This window comes from Gymnogyps californianus, chromosome 2 (genome assembly GCF_018139145.2).
Source record: "Gymnogyps californianus isolate 813 chromosome 2, ASM1813914v2, whole genome shotgun sequence".
Taxonomy (NCBI): domain Eukaryota; kingdom Metazoa; phylum Chordata; class Aves; order Accipitriformes; family Cathartidae; genus Gymnogyps; species Gymnogyps californianus.
Window position 1 is genome coordinate 37,977,399 of NC_059472.1, and position 17,543 is coordinate 37,994,941.

Genomic DNA, 17,543 nt, shown 5'->3' on the forward strand with positions numbered 1-17,543 from the left:
CAACAAGCAGACCCCTGGGATTTAATGGCACTCTGTAATCGACCTGTTGCCTTGCAGGAATACACAAACATCTTGGTAGGCTTTTCTTGTTGTGAGTCCAAGCTGATTCAGACAGGACATGTAAAATGTTGAATGGGCCAGCAGTAGTTTCAGCATCATTGAGTCAAGACGTAATTCTAGTGGGATACTTGTGATTTTAGTATATCACAACATAGAAAGGCCAGTGAGTTGCATCACATTTATCGTTTTTACCTTAGTTAGCCTTTCTCCCACCATTCTGAGGCAATGGCATCAAGTAATAAAAAGGATATTGTTTTCCTGGATGAGCTGTGCTGTGTCTGTTCCCTCACCGATCCTAGAGCACCTTGTCCTGGCTAAAGGACCTTCTGTCTTTCCAAGTGATGCTGAGCCATATCAGTCCGCCTCAAAGGCACTGTTTGTTGCCCCCAGGTACTCTGACTTCTTCTTGTGCTTCATCCACATCTTCCTCAGGAGGCTGGGCGTCCCGCACAGGTTGCCTCCCGTCAGCGGTAGGGAAGCTTCTGCTCCTGGTGGCAGGGTCGGGTCGTACTCTGCCGTCTTCCTCCAGCGCTGCCTGTGGCTAGCAAATAAAGCACAGATGCGTAAAGCATCCATCTCCGTGGCCCTTGTTCCCTGCTTACGGCAGTCGGCCACTGAAAACCAAGGCCGGCCTGGTTGCAAAGGTATGTCCGTGCCTCGCCTGTCCCTGGGGCTGTGCGGGGCAGTGAGCTTGCATGCTGCAGCTGCCCCCACTCCGCTTGGTGCCCGTTGCCCCCTCGCTATCAGAGTGCACACTCGCACGAGGAGATGGGCTACAAGTGGGACCACTGCTAAGTGCAGCCTCTGTAGCGTTTGACACCAGACACGAAGCTGGTAGGTGGCCCGGGGACAGAGCTGGGCCCTTCCACCGAAGCCCTGGGGACCGTGTGGCAGCACCCAGGCGGGGTGAGCTCCACATGGCCGTGGGGGCTGAGCTGGCTTACACCGGCTGAGGGGGATTTATGACTCTATGTACGGAGTGCGAGGACACTGTGACAATGGGCTTGTTGCTGTCCCTCAGGTGGCAATGGCGGCATCTCAAATATCACCCGGATCTGTGTCTGGGTTAACTGCGTACTGATGAGTGCATTTGTACTATGGTCAAGCTGTTCCTTAATTACACTTAAACACAATAAAGTTTTTTTAAAAAAATATTTAATTACGTTTTCTAAGCTGTCTTAGGGCAAATATTATAGACTTCTTAGGGGGAAAATACTTAAATTTTGAATGTAGACGCTTTTTTACTAGTGATAAAACAGAGCTGTAACTGGCACCAGGGCAGCTGTATAAATGGCCATGGCTGACAATATAATCATCATGTCCTTTACCTGATCTCTCCCTGCCTTTAGGAAGCAAGCAGCACAGCTTTACTGTAAATCACTGAGGTTTTACAGCTCTGATTCAGAGGAGAACTGCAGCTGGGCACTTCTTTGTGTTTCTGGTGAGAGGGTGACCTGTGGTGGAGGTGCCCCGTCCCCTTCCCTGCCCGGCAGCACCCCACGTGCAGCCCCCCAGGCTTGGCTGGAGGGGTGGGAAGGGACTTACTCTTCCGTAGAAGTGCTGTTGCCTGCGGGCGAGTCTGTGACAGCCACCGCTTTCACTGTGATATGGGCAACTGGTGATGGCGGAATCTGCAGGAGGAAAAAGCACATCATTAGGAAATGCCACTGATGAGTAGGGACCCCAGGTTTGTCTGAGGAAAGAGGCTGCTTTAGGAAAATCAATAAATACTGTAAATCTCTTAACAAGAGAAAGCAGGTTAAGGATTTGACTGCCCAACTCTTACCCACACAAATACCGATTGTTCACATGAATGGTCTCACTGAGCTCAGCACAGGGCTCATATGAGCAAGAATTACACCTCCCATCGAAGGAGGGAGGCTTGCAGAATTTTATATCCCCTAGTTTTTGTCTAGCTTCCCGAGGAGGAGAGGCTTTGTGCAGACTGAGCCGCCTGCCTCTTGCAGCTCTTCACAGGCCACCTCTACCGCTGGCTGGGAAGCAGCTGTCCCAGCCATCGCCATTTCTTGAGCATTCCGAAATGTTTCCCCATTTTGCTGCTCTGTGGCGTGGGGGGCCCTGGTTCGTGCCCCAGTCCTGCCACAGCCCCACAAGTGCCTAATCATCGACTTCCTCCTTGTCTTATTTGATCATAAATTGCCCACCGGAACGGAGTCATGTTTTCACATGAACAGGCCACTGAGACTGGCATATCCTCCAAAAGTAAGCAAAAGTGTGGGTTGTCCAGAAATAGAAAAAAATGTCAAAAATTGTGACATGCTCTCATCATTTCAGGCAATAAACATACTTACTGATTTTACTGATAATACTGAAAAATTTCTTCATATTATTGTCACTACTATAACTGGTCTTAAGCTGTCTAGGGCTATTTCCCCTGGGATTAATCTGAGACTGGATACATTTAGGTGTGCTCTGCAAGCATCCCAAGACTTAAAGATGTTTGAAATCTCTTTTGCAAGCATCCTTTGAAATTTAACTCGGTTAATTATTGGTAGGTGCAATTAGTTTCGTTGCACTGAGTACCGTTAATTTTGACCACCCTTCAATATTGTACAGTCATTTTTCTTGAATGTAGCCCAGCTACCAGCTAACAAGTGTATTGCAGCCATCCAAAAGAGCATTTGATGCCATAAAGTTTCTATAGCATGGTCAGGTGTTGGTCAGAAACTTTTCAAAGGATTATTTTCTGTTTGAAAATCTAGTTTTTATAAAATGTAGGGACTTTGAAAATTGTTTTTTTGGTAAGAAGAGAGGGAAAATGTTTTAGTAAAGCTGAGTCATTTTTAAACAAAACATTTTGTCTGTCCATTACAGAACAAATTTTTGGGTTTTGTGTGATGAGTTTCTCATCAACTCTTTATTGACATTTTTGATTGATCTGATTATCATGTCAGGTTCGCATTTGGAGAATATGAATTACTTGATGCTTGTTCCACTTTAGAAATCAATTTTTTCCCAATTTGTGAAATTCCCTGAGAAACAAGAGGCTAATTCCTCCCAGCTGTTGCAGCTGGCTGAGCATCCAGAATGAGAGCCTGCCTGTTTCCATCCCACAACCCTTCCTGGTTCCCTGAGGGGCAGCCGTCCTATGCCAGTCTCTGCTCCCAGCTAAGGATCTTCTGCTATAAATCATGTCTCAAAGCCTTAAATAAGACTGTGAAATCTGCACATACTGTGACAGATGGACATGCTGTTAATGTGGGACATGCTGACAGGTACTAGGTTTTAAGACGCATCAGACAATGGTAGTTGGTCTTGCTGTATTTACTTACCAAAGATTTTCCATCCAACAGGTGATTACAGGACTTGGATGACTCTCGTTCAGTAATTCCCACTGCAAAGCATAAGAAACATAGCATTATCAGTAACTATCCCATTGGCACAGCTTGTATTAAAAGCCTCCTTCCATGCAGTTAAACCCAGATATGAACAGAGCCCAGATTCAGGTTATAGTCCCACTAGATTTGATTATAGCCAAAAGTGCAGAAGTTTCTTCATTATGATAATCTACCGTGATGTCAAAATAAGTGATTTTGGAATTGCTTAAGTCATTCCGGAAAGTCACTCAACTGCTTGCTCCCAGACTTCTCAAATGAGATGATGAACTGTCCTTAGCAGACCAAGCTAAGTGGGAGCCCTTCCCCCTCTGTGAACACTCATGTGTATGTATATACAAAGAGCGGCCCCATCTGCTGCTCCTCAGCAGAGGCTGGGTAACGCAGTTTTTGTGCGTCTTGGAGCCCCCAGTGCCAGGTTTGTCCTGCCTAGGAGATCATTCTCCTTTCTGGATTGCCCTGGGGAGTTATTCTTACCTGGGCAGAGATGTGCGCTACATCCACCCCACCAGAGGGAGGGATTTCAACCTTTCTGTCTGCCTGTGGCTGAGTGGCACCTCTCTCTGCTGTCCTCAAACCTGGAGGTTACCTTTCAGTTACAAGTGAGTGCTCAGCCGATAGCTTATCCATGGATAAATGCTCACTGACATGCCTGCTAGTTGTGCTGAGAAAATAAATGAGTGAGGGATGCCAGATTTTTTTCATGGAGCCAAATCCTCCCATTTGGCTGTGAGAATGTGGGGATCTCTTTTTTTTTTTTTCTTTCTTTCTGTTCCTGGCCATTTTCGGTTGTCTGCTGGTTTTTAAAAGGATATTCAGGTAAGTGAAGAGCAAGGATCTACAGAAACACCAAGGCAGAGGATAGAATATGATTCACAACTCCTGTGACCAATGGAATATAAATAATGACAGCAAACATCAGAAATAGCCAAGGTGCTGCTTATAGTGCTGTCTCCAGCATGAGTTAGCAATCAGAACTGTCTACTCCTTCTGGTGGCAATATTTGACCATGATAAATATCTTAACTAGCCTCTCTCTTCCTGCCCCCCCCGCTAGTAATTCCATTAGGTACCTAACTGTATCCCTCATGTCAAAGTTTAATTCAATTACCTCCTCTCATCTTGTCTATTAGGTACTAACAGTATTCAGCAAGTGGCTCCAGGCATCAGTGCTTCAGCTAATGGTTTTTTTTTTTGTTTTTGTTTTTGTTTTGTTTTGTTGGCTCTTATATTGTCTGATTCTTCCTTTCAGCCTGACCCTCTTCTTATTATATATAGAAGATGTTCTGACAAACTTTTAGCAAAATATCTAAGCAAAGGTAAGTCCTCATGGCTTCAGGTTTGTAAGTGCTCCTCAGCAAAGTGGTGGCTGGGTGCGGTGTGAATTCCACTTCCAGAAGGTGCTATGAATGCCCAAGCCTGGCACAAGGGTTGCTCCACATCTGTTATTCTGACTTGCCCTATGTTTCCGAGATGACTGCTTGTACAAAAACTCGGTACAAAACTGAGTACTGCTTTCCTGGAGAATAAGTGCAATTTTTTTGATCTATCCGTCCTGTGATGCAAACCACAGCTTTGAGTGCCGTCAGAAGTTTCTTGTTGTGGCCTCCTGCTACGCTTATTTGCCTTCCTACACGCTGGAATGGACTGTCCTTATGCTTTGATATTTGTGTAGGGTTTCCGATGCTAGCAATAAATGTGCTGATGGTCTCATCTGTGCTCTTGTTTACACATTTTTCACTACTCTGGAAACTGGACTGTTCACTCTATTACCCAGATTTTAAGTTGTGCTTTACCTAATCTGAAGTCTCTTTAATATTCAACAGTACTTATCTATGGAGCAAGCATGGAAAACTCTACAGACACAACTATTTCCCGTAAGAAAGCTGAAGGATATTTTTGAAGGGTGAAATCTATGTGGAGGTCACATTTGTACAGAGATTAATGAAAATAGATGATACATATCCATATATATACCTCACTTCATATCACATTATGCTGGCTCTCCAGCTGTTGAGAAACACCTGGAGAAACCTTTCTGGACTCTCTCATGGCACCCTATTCTCTGTGTAGGTATTATTAGTACAGTGCGTACTGAAACTGGACACTGCAGCACATCATAACAAAGAGCTGTTTTTATTTTCATACAAATATTTGCAAACACTTCTACTTTCCTCCCCTTAAAATGCTAAATCTGTAAAGTCAGGCACTCAAAAGTTATGAAACACCAGAACTGGATTAAAGTTATTTCATCCCCCGCAAGGATCTAGACATTGAGATTCAGTCTCTAATTTGTGACCAGAAACCTTTTTTCCACAGACTTTCTGCTTCACTCATATAGACAGTGTTCACTCAGAAAGCAGTTGTTCATCCTTAGCTTTTATTTCTCAGTGCACAGTCCTATACTTACTTTCTCCACCAGTGAATACTCTGAGGACAGAACTATTAATATTTTCATGGGCTCTTCTGTATTGATGATCACTGTGCTCATCATCTGCACAAACGTTTTAAAAAAACAGCTTTATCACCTCCTGGAGGACAAGGAGTTATGCCAGGGAAACAGAGGTAGGTACTGAGTTTAAGATCAGAAGTTCCTGGGATCCAGTTTTTCAGGGGCTTGAGCAGGATGCGGCACTGTTCATAGTCAAAGCACAGTTTTTAATGCAGCAGGAACTGAGCGCTCCTGGGTGTTGCAGTCGGAGGTGTGAAGCAGGCACCCAGAACAGGGGGATACATAGGCTGTGTGAGGTGACGAGCATCACTGACGAGTCTGGTGGCAGCGACGGACAGACCTTAGGGACCTATTGCAGGAGAAGCCCTGCCACAGTCCCTGAGCACCTTCTGTGCTGGGGGGAACAGGGGTCCGACAACCAACCTCACCATGCTGCACAAGCTTAGGCAGCCCTGCAGTAGCTCTCTTGTCTTGTCCAGATGCTCCTGGTGAGTTTGTCCTGTCCTGTTCTCCTCACTCCCTCCTTCCACTCCTCAGTCAGTCCTTTTTGTTTTATTTTTTGTTCTAATTTAAACTTAGTTTCTCCCTCTTTCCCATTCAGCATCCCAGTTTCTTTGCCCAGTTGCTTCCCTTTCTCCCCCTACGAGAACCCTTTCCCCCTTTTCTGCCTTCTTTTCAGATTCCTACATCTTTTCTCCTGTTCGCACCTATCTGTCATCCTTTACCTCTTGTTGCCCCTAACAGCAGAGACCAGCAGTCCCTCCTTTCTCCCCCACTGGCACTCTGCCACCCACTACCCCACAGCCGGTCCCAGTCACTCCTCCTCCTCTCCCCCCTCCAGCCCCAAAGCCCCAGCTCTTTGTTCAGCCATTTCTTGGCTCTGGTCCCAGTTTGAGATCTTTCCCTATGGTCCCAAGCTCGGTTTCTTCCTTCCCCGTTTCCCAGGACCCGCTCTTGTCTGGTCTGTGTTCAAAAGGGATGGCTTAGGAGCAGCGCAGTTGCAGACCGGTGGTGTGAAGAACATGCGCCTTCATGGTAGTATCTGCTTTACAGATTTAGCATCTTTTAACAGCTAAATGTCCAATGTCTCTACCAAACACATGCCATATGGGATTTTTTCAAAGGCTTATGACTTGACTGCATCTGGGTGGTTTTTCAAGGGAGAGCAAAAGATGCATTTTTGATTAAAAGGCCACCCCTTGCCAAACTGCATGGACCTGCTCCAGCTTCGACCTTCCAAACATAACACACCAACATTGAAGGAGCTGAATGACCAGTCTATTTATGTTTACTCATTTCCTTGGTTTTGCATTGGCAAACTCTATTTTTCCTTCATGGGTTCTCACAAGTATGCTGAACAAGTTTTGGTTGAAAAAACAAGATCAGGTCTGTGGCTGACATCCAGAATCTAAAATTTCATCCCAAATAATTATGTTCTGGCACGTTCTAAGTAACTGAACAGGGATCTTATATAATAAGATGACTCAGCCAAACTCAGTAATTCGCAATCGATCATCTCTAAAATATTGTCAGCTTTTGCAAAGGAAGTGTTTATGACTCTGAATAAAGCGAGAGCTCTGCAATGCCACGGTTGTTATCTCATTGATTCCACCGGACATTTTAAGCGTGGAGAGTATCCTTCAGGTACGTAACAAAGTGCCTGCTTCGCTGCAAACTGGAAGACTGCAGTATCTAAAAATCTCCTGGAGCCACAGAGGAATAAAGCCCCTTCTGTGGACTTACCGTGCTGGGCAGCGCCCTTGGCGGGGCAGGGTCCCCGCCGCCCACTCTGCAGGCGGCCCAAGCCCCGCACCTCGTCTTCGCTGTTCAGCACCTGAAGGAGGTCACCCTGGCAGGGCTGCAGCTTCTCTGTCCTGTGGGGCCGACGATCGGATATGGCTACCACCTGCAGGGAAGAGGCAAAACCATCCCGTTACACCCGGCCTTCAAGAGTAGGTGGTCTGTCCAGGTCACGGGGGAGCAGCGTGGCACTTGCTCTTCCTGCTGCTTTACTGGCATCCGAAGGGGATTTTGTCGGGTGGGGACTGTGCGATTTGTGGGGTTTGTTTTGTTTGGCTCCTGCCTCCGTGCATGAGATGTATGAAAGTATGGGAAAATCATGTGGGGTCTCTCTGGGACCCAGCTACTTACTTGCACCTTTCTGTATTCTCCTCAGGAGACTGAAATGTGGTCCTTTTCAAGTTCTACGGAATAGGATATGCCTTTGAGACAGCTCAAATTTAATTTCTTATTGCGTCATGTCTTGGGCAATCAGTTAAACTTATGCAATGTGAATTACAAATGCTACTTCTTCATGGCCTCTCCTGTCTTTTGGACTTATTTACATTTTATACCTGGCAAATGACTACAGAGGATACAAGGTGGTGAACAATTGTGCTCCTAGAGATTAATTTTCACAAACAATAGCTCGCACAAACAAAACTCACTGAGAGCTGCATCTTTGAACATTAGGCCCCCTGTATCTCGAACAGAGTGCCTGAAAATGAGCATGAACAAAATCAAGTTCTTTTCTACATCTATCACGACTAAGACATGGCACTCACTGTGCTGCCACAGGCAACTGGGGAGGCCAGAGCTAATGTGAGCTTAAAAAACAGGGATAGGCTCCAAGCAGGTGGATCCATCAGGACTGTTAATCAGGATGGTCCGGAAATAATTTTCTCAAGAAGCCCCAACAGCAGGGGAAGAGCGTTTTGTACTTTGGTTTCTTTTATTCTTCCCTGAAGACTTGCTACTGTCATCCAGAGAACAAGCTAAACAGGGCAAAGATCCAAACCAGCAAGGAAAAAAGACACGTGGCAACTATTCTGACTGTTTCCTATTAGACTCACTTATGTTGATCTTACGTTGGAAGACCAGGAGAAAAGCAGTTACTTGCATCTAACTGATGACTGATAGTTGCCACCTACGTGTTTTATATATAAATACAGTTATTTTGTCACAAGACTGAGACCAGCTACTGACCAGCCCACTATTGGTGTAGAAAAAACCTTAATTCCATCTATTGCTCTGCCTTCTAACATACACTCAAGATAAATTCAAGCATGTCCCCTCATGCAAAATTGTCCATTTTCTTCGAGTAAGTTTTAATTCATTAAATTTATTGCCATTAATCTGCTATATTCCGTGTATGTAAATTTTTACACAGATATAAAAACACATGCAAACCAATGTTTTCCAAAACAGGAAAAAAGAAAAACCCCAACCTGACCACTTTTTACTCTTTTGACTCCATGTACCCTCAGGAGTCTGGAGAAGGCTACATGACCTAGATCTTACTGACCAGCAGGACAAGGAGCAGAAACTGCCCAACAGCAGGCAAAAATACTGCTAGAAAGGGCTGGTGAGGCAACCAAAGCCTAATCCAAGCCCTAAGAGGGGTTTTCTCTTAGTTCTGTGGATTTTGGCACACAGCCTAACACAGCCCCTGCTCCGTAAGCTGCTTAAGGACATGCCCAGTGTTAAGTTAAAGCCAAAAGGACTACTGGTGTCCTTGAAGACAAGCACGTGCTAAAGGAGGCTGCAGCTGGGGCCCAGCTCTACTGACCACGAATCTGGCGCTGCCGGACAGAGCCGAGCCTCCGCATCGCTCTGATAATTCAGCAACGAGGGTGATGCTGGTGGTGAGAGGCCTCCTGTTGCTGCTTAAGCAACAGTTGGCTTTGGCTGTCTCCCAGCTGCCCCTGGACCAGTTCCAGGACCTCCCCATCCCTCTGCAGCAGCTCCTCGCAGGCTGCAGGCTCCTGTGTCCAGGCACACCCTGACCGTCCGGACCTTGCAAGCTGCGTTACCCGCCATCACCACAGTGACATCGGTGGAGACGCCTGTCTTCATTACACATACGGTGACGCTATGGCTGGCAGGGGCCTCTCATGACAGCCCTTGGAGTCTGCCGTCACGTGAACCGAGCTCTTCCAGCTTTCAAGGAATGCCACAAAGCTCAGCTTTTCCCACCAGCTCTGGAAATATGCTCAGTGCTCTTGGTCACACTCAGTCTGCTTTGGTGTGTGACAGAAAATGTCATCAACCCTCTGCTATTGAGAGACCTGAGGTCGCTTCTTTTGCACGGTCATAGAAAGAGCATTTTTGGTAAGTAGGATGCTCGTTGCAGTCATCTCTAATCATGAAAGTGGCTTATTTGATCAGTGTAAACCACCACAGACTTGAAACTTAACAATATGCCTATGTGTTGCAAAGGATGAAATTTAGTTTGGGGAAAGGAAGCAGGCTTTTTAGCTCCATTAATAACAGGAATTATTTAGGCACACTGTCTATGTTTTTGAGATTCCTTGTTACATGTTGTATCAGGAACGCCAAAACGCCTTCAAGCAGCAGAACCTGTATAAATAAGTTACAGTGCCATTTTCCATTACAGCTGGAGACAACCGTGCAAACTCTATAGCACATCTTCAGTGAACATCTTTCTTTGCAGCATTTGGCTGTAGCACACTTTTGGAGTTCCTTATCTCCTAATTCAAGATTTCACCGTGACTTTGGCTACCTCACCCATTACTGTAATATGTAAAGACTTATCTAGGTCAGGAAACTAAACCTGCTGTAGCGCAGTTTTGATCTAAACTGGAGCTGACATTTCTCTAGGGTACCTAGAGGAATGCAGAAGGATCAGCTGGAAGTCACTTTTCTTTTCTAGACGTACCAGGAAATTTAAATCTGTGTGAATGGCAGAGTCAGCCAAACTATGCAGAACTAGTAAACTGCTCTCTAAAAAACTACTGGTTTTAGAACTGGTAAGTCCCTTGACTGGCTCAGTCTGTTTGCAGGACGCCGACTCTGAATTCAGAGCTCAGCAAAGTCTCTTTTTTGTGGACTTTACCATGCACATGAGAGCACTGAGGCCTGGCATACCTGCTGTCGGAATCAGCTGTGTTAAGCGGGGGGCACAGAGGACACAGGAGGATTGCAGAGCAGCGCAGAGGCCGTTCCAACAACCCTGCTCCTGGACCCAAAATCCCACTGCCAAACCAACAACCAACCAGAAAAGGTGACAATTAAACATCTGGCTTTGGATAAAACTTTGAAGCTTAGAGGCTGAACAACAAAGTGCTTGTTAGTGGAGGAAATGCCAGATTTGTAGAGTTAAGCTCCTTTTGATGGTCTAATGCTGATCTAATTTTTAATGTGGCAGCACTAGCATGCACAGAGGAATTTGCCATTTTTCGGCAAAGTAGCCAGGTACTGGTATCCAGACAGTTCTACCCAAAGGATTTTGGGGCTAGCAAGGGAAGAGCAGGGAAGGATCTACTGTCACTGGAAATAACTCTTAACAGGGCAATAGGAACTGCAAATAAGCATATTGGTGAAATACTCAATTAAAAAAAAGAAGGTGTTTCCCCCTTTCTCTCACCCTTCCACATTCATGATCATGCTTTTGGTATGGGTTCTTGAATGTGATGGAAGTTACCCCCCAAGGTCAGTTATTTGAATGTTAAATTACTTAATGCTACACTGCTTGAGTATTTCTGCCGTGAAAAAAAGGTCTGGCAGATGTCCACATTGCTTGCTATTTTTGCCCTTGCTGAGGATTAAAGTTGTGCATCCACTGCAATCACCAGAGCAGAAGATTTCATGTTAGCTGAGGCATTTCTACAGCACTGACTGCAGGTGCAGAGGTAAAAAGTGAAAAATAATCATTCTGCTACTTTTCTGTGGGTCTAGAAATTGGCAATCACAACTTCCTCACAGGCACGTATATTCCAGTACGCGCAGTTTATTTGAATGCTTGTGCATGAGCTGTAAGCAGCTGCCTCACGCTGAAGAAGAGGAGTGCACAAGTCTAAGAGTTGACTGTGCCAATTGCTTTGGTTTAAGAGTCTTGCTTGTTTTCTTAGCTGGAGCTGCAGACCGTTCCTCAGGCTCGGTGCTCCCACTACTAATATGATGCTGCCTGCATCATGACTAAGGGCCAATCAAAGGTCTTTAATTGGGGTCAGGAAAGCCCCAAAGGAAAACAAAAATCCTCTAAAAATACAGCAACAAACCAGGGACTTTCTTATCTTATTTTCTTAGACCTTTATGAGTATAGTGCTGCTACAGCAGCTGATCCAATCCAAATTAAATATTAGAGGCTCCCATCTAGCAGAAACAACAACTATCTGCTGAGATTCAGAACATAATAACAGACATACAGTTGCCCTAGATTTCAATGAGAGCTAGCTGAAAACTTTCCAGCTGAATAGTTTTATGAGAAAATTCTGGTTAGAAACCTGGGCATTTTGTTGGAAAAGTATCTATTTTTAAAAAAAAAATTGAGAAATTATCTGAGCATTCTGTTTTATTAAGTCAGAATAGTTCACTTTGGTTTGGACTTTTCTGCTATTTTTATATTACATGGAAAACAAAATATACCAAAGGCATAACAAATAAAAAAGGGGTATCTCAAAATGCCTTGAGTAACACTCCGGCACTCTGACTTTCATCCTCATTTGGAATGAAGAGTCATTTTGAAATCTCAGCCTGAGTTACAGGACAAAAATAAGATTTTCACAATTTGAGAAAACACACACATACATAGTTTCTACCCAAACATGACAGGCGTGTTATTGACCCTTCCCGGGGACCACTTCAGGCATCCTGTGAAGTATTGGGATCCTGTGATCTGCTTTAATAACCAAGAAAGGGGATGGGATTGAACGTGGTGAGGTTTTTTCCAGTGCATGGGTAAGTGTGGTAAACAGGGGGGACCTACAGTGCTGTGGGGAGATCAGGGAATCAGGAATATGAAGAGGAGGCTATTTACAAATGAGGATGGGGCTGAGAAGTGAGATACGCACAGAAAAAGGAAAGGCCATGGAGGAAAATATTTCAGCAAAGTGCTAGAGAAGAGACAGGTCTGTAGTGAGAAGAAATGCTTTGGCAGAAGAGTCTCAAAGTGTGTAAAAAGTGCTTTGATGTGCATAAGAGAAAGAAGCCATCATTCCTGCAAGTCAGAACTGCGATAAAAGGATCATAGAAGGGGTTGTGAATGGGCCAAAAGGATTTAAAAGCGGGAAACTGCCTCTGAAGACAAGAAACCTCACACCCATATGTCAAAGTGTCCAAACTGTCAGAGCATGAAAAATGTGCAGTTATTTGAATTTGGGGGGGTACCTCACCTGCAGGGAGTGGGTAAAGCTCCGGCTGTGCCCTCTGTGCCGGTGCACCGGGAGTGAGTCGAGGACAGGCAAGCACCACTGGGATCAAGGGACAAGCATCCTCCTGTGGCTCTCTCAGAGCCATCTTTTTGAGTTGAGGTTATAGTTCATTGCTCAGTGTTTTTCTCCCAGATCCCCTGGGGAGTGGGATACTGGCTCCTTGATTAATGCGTGTATGTATTGATATGATTTGTTTGCTTTTCATTCCTGCCTGTCCCTCTGGCACTATTATTAAGGCTTTATGGATAAGAACTAAGTCTGTGATTCCCTCAGGTGACCCACGTTGATAAGCTGCTATGTTCATTTTGACTGGCTTTGCACAGACAGACTGTATTTTTTGAAGTTTCAAAGCGCTTCTGTAAATAAACTGTAGCTTTACAGAAACTCCTCTTTCTGTTTCCCACCCCACTCCCTGCATCAGACACCGATGCACTTCTTTGCCCTGAAAGATCTGCTTCGCATTCATCCGTGACATTTTTAAGGATAAGCATAGCCACCCCAAATTAAAAAAAAAAAAGGGGGGGTGGGGAGAGAAAGGGAAATTTTTCTTACACTTTTTGTTACGATGTGCTGCGTACTTTTGGCTCGTCTTCGGGCGGGACTACATGCTGCGAACAGAAAAACAGGAACACGGTCAGGGTGCGGCGGAGGTGGACAAGATGAGGTTGAACATGCCTCTAAAAGTCCTCCATGAGAATACATTGGGGGCATGGTGGGGAGGGAGGGAAGAAGAAAGGGTTTAAGGAGGAATCCAGCTGAAACAACCCAAAAGAAAGTTCTTTTTAATGTCATCTCAGAGACCATGCTCTAGCTATGCAATACAGACATCCACGGGCACAGGGCAACAGCCTTCCCCAAGTTTCTGCACCTCTCCCATAGGCTTCCAGGAGGAACCGTCCTTCTTCTGAGTTTTGATCTGGCCTCCCACCTGCCAATGTTTCAGAAAGAAATGAGCTTCTCTTTCCATCCAGTCACCTTCAAACATAACTAGTGTATACATTAACTTTGGAGAGGCCTATAATTTTATCTAGATAGGGACTTTTTCAATAAGCTCAAACTCCTTCGTGACATCATTTCACTTTTACTGCATGATGTGCAAAGCACAACACTTGCACTAAGCCTAGTCTTTTCAATCCTCAAAATAACCCATTCGGTTCTTTACCTTGGGGCATTTTGCTTAAAGCCTGTTTCTCAATTTTATTGCTTAGACCCATGAAGACACCAACATCATAGGCAAAACAGAATCACTAGGCACACAAGATGCCAGGACCATAAGCCAAGCTTTTGACTGGACTGAAGCGACTGGTTTTGGGTGAGGGTTTTTTTGGACGAAGTGAAGATTGTTTAAACACTTGTTTCAGTTTGACTTGAAACTGGCCTGAAAGACTCTGTGATGCTCCCAGCTCTCCCTCTCATCGCATCTTACCCTTTGCTCTTTAAAATTATTACCCTCCCCTGTGTTCGGGCTACAGGAGCTACAGGATTTAGCAGCCAGTGACAGAAACAGGCCTGCAAAAACCTGCCAAATTCAGAGAATTAACTCCAATTCTAAAGGCTGACCCAGAGGGCAAGGCACGTGAATGGGGGTTTCCTATTCAGGCTCCATGTATAATCCAAAGGCTTTGAAGAGCCAGGAAGGTTTGTTATGGGATGACAGGTGACTTACTCTCCAGGTGAGCTTTCCTTTACATTTTTGGCATACTTTCAACGCCAGGAGTTGCAGTGCTTATCGCTGCTGTGTATTAAAGTTTGCAAAGAGTTTTGAAGCTGTGGAAGCAGCTGGAGGTCATCCAAGGCTGCTCGTTACTGCAGCCAAACTCCTCTCCTCTGATGGCAGGAATAACAAGTGATCGGGCTTTCCAGGGCTCCGGTACAAGCAGAGCTGGCAGTGGGACCAAAGTCACTCTTCCTCAACAGCTTGTGTTTGTCTAAAAGCCACCCCTCGATACCCCAGTGAGGATATAAGTGCTGAGCATTATATGACCCCACTGGATAGAAATAAAGTTTTGGCTTCTCCTCTGCCCATAGCAAAACAGGACAGTAACACGGGAGGTGATCAATCTTGTCCAGGGTCCCGGGGTCCCTGCCAGCGACCCATTGCACCGCAGGGTACTTCCACATTGAACTCATCACAAGTAACTTATCTGCCTGTATAGAGCTTGAGAGTGTGCTAAGCTGTCAGTTCGATTACGGTCTGTTTTGCATGGCGTGATATCCTCAGAGATCCCTACTGCCTTCTCCTGCAGCATACGTTGTATATTTTGAACCATCGTGAGTGTAGGATGAAAACCAGACAAACATAATGAAGGTGGGTTTTTCCCTAGGAATACGTTGTGACTTGTTTTTGAAGTTGTTGCAATCACCTTTACTTCTGGAATTTCGTCGTGTGAGGACTAAACTAATTGCTCACAAGCAAAACACTCAAGTGCAGAAAAGTTTAGTGATGCAAGGAATTATCTTCTTGTCTCTCTGGTATTTTATGTATTTTACTGGACAGTGTGAGGAGCACAGCTTATATAGATTTCTACCAAAAGGAAGTACTGTTGTGCTGTTATTGATACCCAGGCTGGCACACAAGGAAAAACACATAAATGTGCCTAACGGTAATAAATTTGCCTATTTTCAGAGTACATATGATGCACAGTCCAACTCACTGCCTGTCGTCTGCCAGAGCAAGTGGCAAATGCCTTACGGGGGCTGAAGAAAGGCAAGGCATGAAAGGGAAGTCACAGCACCAGCAAACAGGCAATTACTTGAATAGCCATTGAAAGAAGAGTGAATCACGGAGGTAGCCAGAAGTGACCCACTTGCACAGAAATACAATGGCAGCAATGCAAATAGTGGGGCTGCAGGGCTCTCCCTGCAAACATGATTTTTTGCAGGGAGTGGGAGCAGGAAGGGAAGAATGAATCCTTGCAGATAATGTTTCTGGATTTGCCTGCAAAAGGATGTTTGTATGTACAGCCCAGCTTTTGAGCAACAAAAACAATTACAGTGATGGTTCACTTTGTCATTTCCACTTACATTCTGAAATTAAGCAGCTGAGAGCTCATGCTCGCAGCTTGCAAGTAAAGATCTGATCTGGCCCCACAATTTGTTTTCCCTGCTTTTACCTGCTTTCTTGTTGCTGAAGTATGCAGCCATTGAGTTTAAACTAATTTGTTCAATCAAATGCAGACTGGGCTTTGTCCGGTTCTTACTCTTCATTACAAGCAATTAATGTTAATCATGCATTCATTTCCAGGGCATGGCTTTGGAAATGTTCCACTTATTGAGCCAGCAGACTTAAATTCAACATTCATGCAGTTCACCCAGTTCATCTGAGCCGCTAACTGCTCGTAGAACTTCATTTTTCTTTTCTATTACACAGAATAGTCACACAGTTGCAAGCTGTCACTTTAGCAATTACCTCATAGGTATATCAACACCGATTCCAGATCCCCCAATTTTGCCAGCGCAAAGATTTTACACAGCCACAATGTTGAAGCACCTGCACGGATTAGCTCCAGAAACAAGCAGCAAGCGCTGGACTGCAAGCAGAGCACGGCACGGCAGAACAGATGAGCTGCTCACTTCAGAGATTTCCCTGATGCGAAACACCCCATCCATCTAAAAGACAACACCGTGGCGGTTGTTACAGTTTTGATGTACTCACATTTGGATGAAATCACAGTGGTGAAAACTTCTAAATTTTCGTCGCTGCAGCTGTAAATCTGGTGCATTTTCCACCTCTCCCTCCTGACTGCCTTTCAGCTTCATGCAACCGCTCTGAACTTCTGGTAAATAGGTTTCACTAATCCAATCTGGCTCTGTGATCATTGTCCAGGTCTACAAAGGACAGACTGATGCTGTGATCTCATCTCATTCCATATTCTTCATTGCAACATTTTCTGCTCCCATCTGCCTTTCTATGAATGCTATTAACGCAAAGATTTAATTTAGCTGTTACTTAAGCCTTTACTCAAATAGAAGCATTTTATTTTACGTCGCGTTTTACCAGTTTGGAGAATCCTCTGCAATAAATGGCTAATGAAGTCTGTTCTGTGCAGCCAATGTATAGGCAAATAAACATTTACAGAAGTACTGCAAGGATTTTTAAAATAAGTTGCGTTAATACTTTGTGTACTTTAACACATTTATTGTAAAAATTTGCTTCGTCCATATAATGAGGAGCTGATTCTAGGTGTATTAAGAAAAGCATTTTGTGCTTTACCTTTTAAGTTCATGAACTAGTGCCTGAATCCTGGGCACTTCAGTGTAAAATTTCAAATGCAGACGACTAAAGAAGGGCACATCAGGCAGATGTACATAGGTCTATATGGCCCCTACCCTTCAGTGGTCGCAGAGGGAGGGCAGGTGGCTCAGTCATAGATGGGTTCCTACATGACGTGATGGTTCTGGGGCCTAATTCCATATTTATGCACTTCAATAAAGGGTCTTCTTGCCAAAGCTTTTCATTCCTTAATGGTCCCATCAGAAATTGTTCCTTTCCACATCTACGAAA

At 44.8% G+C, this 17,543-nt stretch overlaps 1 protein-coding gene across 1 annotated transcript; it reads right to left on the reverse strand.

The window, feature by feature from the left end:
• Positions 1-414: 414 nt before the first annotated feature.
• VXN (vexin) lies at positions 415-16,761 on the reverse strand. The gene is made up of 6 exons (XM_050892822.1): positions 16,695-16,761; positions 13,592-13,647; positions 7,611-7,773; positions 3,354-3,415; positions 1,606-1,691; positions 415-601 (listed from the first exon to the last, which is right to left on the reverse strand). The coding sequence occupies exons 1-6, from the start codon at positions 16,759-16,761 to the stop codon at positions 415-417; spliced, it is 621 nt and encodes a 206-aa protein (XP_050748779.1).
• Positions 16,762-17,543: the final 782 nt, after the last annotated feature.

Excerpts from the sequence above, each read along its gene's own strand:
- VXN (XM_050892822.1), bottom strand. The coding sequence starts at position 16,761 with ATGCACCAGATTTACAGCTGCAGCGACGAAAATTTAGAAGTTTTCACC. Across the intron at positions 13,648-16,694 it reads CACTGTGATTTCATCCAAAT|CATGTAGTCCCGCCCGAAGA; the intron begins GTGAGTACATCA and ends TTCTGTTCGCAG. Across the intron at positions 3,416-7,610 it reads CAAGGGCGCTGCCCAGCACG|TGGGAATTACTGAACGAGAG; the intron begins GTAAGTCCACAG and ends TATGCTTTGCAG.